This window comes from Olea europaea, chromosome 14, assembly GCF_002742605.1.
Source record: "Olea europaea var. sylvestris chromosome 14, O_europaea_v1, whole genome shotgun sequence".
Taxonomy (NCBI): Eukaryota; Viridiplantae; Streptophyta; class Magnoliopsida; order Lamiales; family Oleaceae; genus Olea; species Olea europaea.
The window spans coordinates 6,093,777-6,096,479 of NC_036250.1; the positions used below are offsets into that span (position 1 = coordinate 6,093,777).

General features: G+C 31.5%; 1 protein-coding gene across 3 annotated transcripts in view; it reads right to left on the reverse strand.

Moving 5' to 3' along the window:
* The window catches only part of LOC111408935 (glucose-6-phosphate isomerase, cytosolic 2B), a 13,906-nt gene extending 13,395 nt beyond the window's left edge, over positions 1-511 (reverse strand). For 2 of the 3 annotated variants that reach the window (XM_023038783.1, XM_023038782.1), the window contains exons 1-2: positions 282-510; positions 83-167 (exon numbers count right to left, since the gene is read on the reverse strand). In XM_023038783.1, the coding sequence (XP_022894551.1) occupies positions 83-103 (21 nt within the window). In that variant the 5' untranslated portion in view covers positions 104-167; positions 282-510. Of the gene's footprint in view, positions 1-82; positions 168-281 lie in introns of all 3 variants that reach the window. The other variant, XM_023038784.1, reaches the window with a different exon arrangement.
* Positions 512-2,703: the final 2,192 nt, after the last annotated feature.

Consider the following 2,703-nt stretch of genomic DNA (forward strand, 5'->3'; position numbering starts at 1 on the left):
AGGAATATGACATATCTGTTAGGCGTGGAATAGTAATTTCATTAAAAAAACAGCAAATGTAGATTATTCTAATTATACTCACCCCAAGGAAGCTGTTATCCATTCCCTCAGTGTCCTAGCATTTAACATGGTCTCAGCTGTAGTAAAAGTTTTTGAAACCACCACAACTGCAATAGATTACGACAAAAAGGAAAAAGGTAGTTTTAAAATTCCAAGAGTTCTACAAATCTTGTCCATAAAGCTCTGACATAGCAAATACAAGATATAGAAAACTGACATACCTAGTGTGGTTTCAGGATTCAAGCCTGCAATATTTCTTGCAACGTCAATTGGATCGACATTTGCAAGGCTTAAGCAAGAATAGGGGAAAAAGGAGAGCAGTATCAGCTAAATAGTAATAAATCATTATAGCAGCATATTTCGGTGCATGGCAAAGTTCATGTGGCCCATTAATGCTTCAACACCCGTAATATCTCTAAATATATGTAATCATCAGTTTCAGATGCAATGCATATCACCTACAAAGAACTTTATTGGATCTTGAATCACANACTAATCAAACACAATAATTTATAATTCCCTGGAAAACAATTTTTAGATAATTCAATTCCCTGAAATTCATTTTCTTTTCACCCAAATTTCATCTTCGCAATCAAACATTCTCTAAGATCCAAAAGAATTCCAAGAAAATCAAGAACGGTTTTTCTTTTTTCCTTTTCCTATTCCTATTCCCTTTTTTTTTTAACACGCGTACATAACTGTAGATAGCACAAATTAAAGTTTAGTGACCAATTTGAATTAAGTCTTAAAATTTAATGATTAATTTGAAATAATTTAGAGTTGAATTATCAATTTATGACCCACGAGTTGAGTGGCCAACTTGACCTTTTACCTGCAGTTATGAGTGTTCACCAAGCCACGGACATACCTTGCGTACCCATTCCAAATATTATGCCGCCTTTGTCCATTATCAATGGATGACAATGCACGTATTAAAAAAAAAAAAAACTACACTTTTATATTATACAATTTTTAAATTATTTTATTGCTTTGATTATTTCCTGTCACAGAAACAATTATGTATTAAAAAACAATACTAGCATTAGCGTGTTAACTTTGTAAGCTCTGCTCGCTCTTGAAACTATTCATAGATGTGAGTCGAGCATCGAATATGTCATATGAAGCGCTCATCAACTCGACAAGAATACGCACTAAAGCTCGTCCACTTACATGGATAAGTTCCATCATCATGTATTTCTTCTTACAAGGCCCCAATTACATAACATCGATGGCTCCTAGTACTCCTCCATTTCTTATTTTCAACATTTTAATTGTTGTTCTCAAAAAGTATTTATAACTAATCTTTCAACTATTTAAATTATAAATAAATAGTGAATAATGGGACATTACTTGTAAATTTTCTAGATGTGTGAATAAAAAAGTGACACGGCTTTTATAGACATTAGCCAAAGATGGGCTAAACCTATGGTTCAAATGAAAGCATCCTTTTGATTTGAACAAAAATTAGGGTCCGTTTGATTGCAAAATAGAATTGAATTAAATTGAAAACGAATTTCAGGGACTTGAATTGTCTAAAAATTATTTTCTTGGAAGTTGTAAATTATTATGTTTGATTGGTATAATTTTTCAAGTGAAAAATGTTGAAATAAAAGTTTTTTTTATTTTCGTTTCGCTTTATTTTACATAAAAATTGTCAATTAAAGGGATATAATTTACTAGTATTTGGTATGAAATTTGTTTCCATTGCCAACAAAAAAAATTCAAAAAAATAATCGATCTTTTGGTGTTCATTTGACTTTATTTTACATTAAAATTGTTAGTTAAAGGGAAATATCTTTTTTACAATAATTCTTAGAATTTATTTTCATTGTCAAAAAAAATTTGAAAAATGTTACAGTAATCGAGAATTTCAATTCTCACCATATTGGTGAGAATTGGAATTCAAGGATTTGATGAAAAATGTTGGTGTGGCCAAGAAAAGTGGAATTCATTTTCCATGAAAAATTTCATCTATTAAACACTACAAAAATTGGAAAATGGTATTGCTTTTTCATTTTCCATGGAAAATGGTGTGCTATCAAATACACCCTTAGTTTTTTTAGATGATTTCGATAAAAGTTAGTAAAATATGTGGATCCAATAAAATATATGATTGAAAATAAATTTTAAGAAATGGAAATCAAACCTGCGCTAAATCAAATTGTTTAGAAAGATTGCCAATTTTGAAGGCAAGTAAAAAATTAAAATGAATTGTGTCAAACTAAGAGGGCTTGAATGAAAATAAAGAAAATACCATGAAACATGCGAGCCTCAACGAAACACGTTGCATACTTATCTATTCACACATCTAGAAGGCATAACCTTTCCTACGAATAGAATCCAATCTCATTCGTCCGATTATTCCGCCCTACCCCAACACCGAAGTCAACGTTTCACGCGTATCCCACCGTCAAAATATCTGCCGACCTTTCATTTATAGCCGTAGGATCATCCCACCCCCTCAATAAATAACGATCTTATCTCTTTGTTCTGTTATATTGTTCTCTTATCATTTCTTCAGCTATTTGTCGGTCGGCGTTTAATCCAGATCTATTCGTGGTCGTTTGTTTTCTTACATTTCTGTATTAATATACTCGTAGATCCAAAAAAGGTCTACGTTATGAGTATGGCTTCGATAGCTAT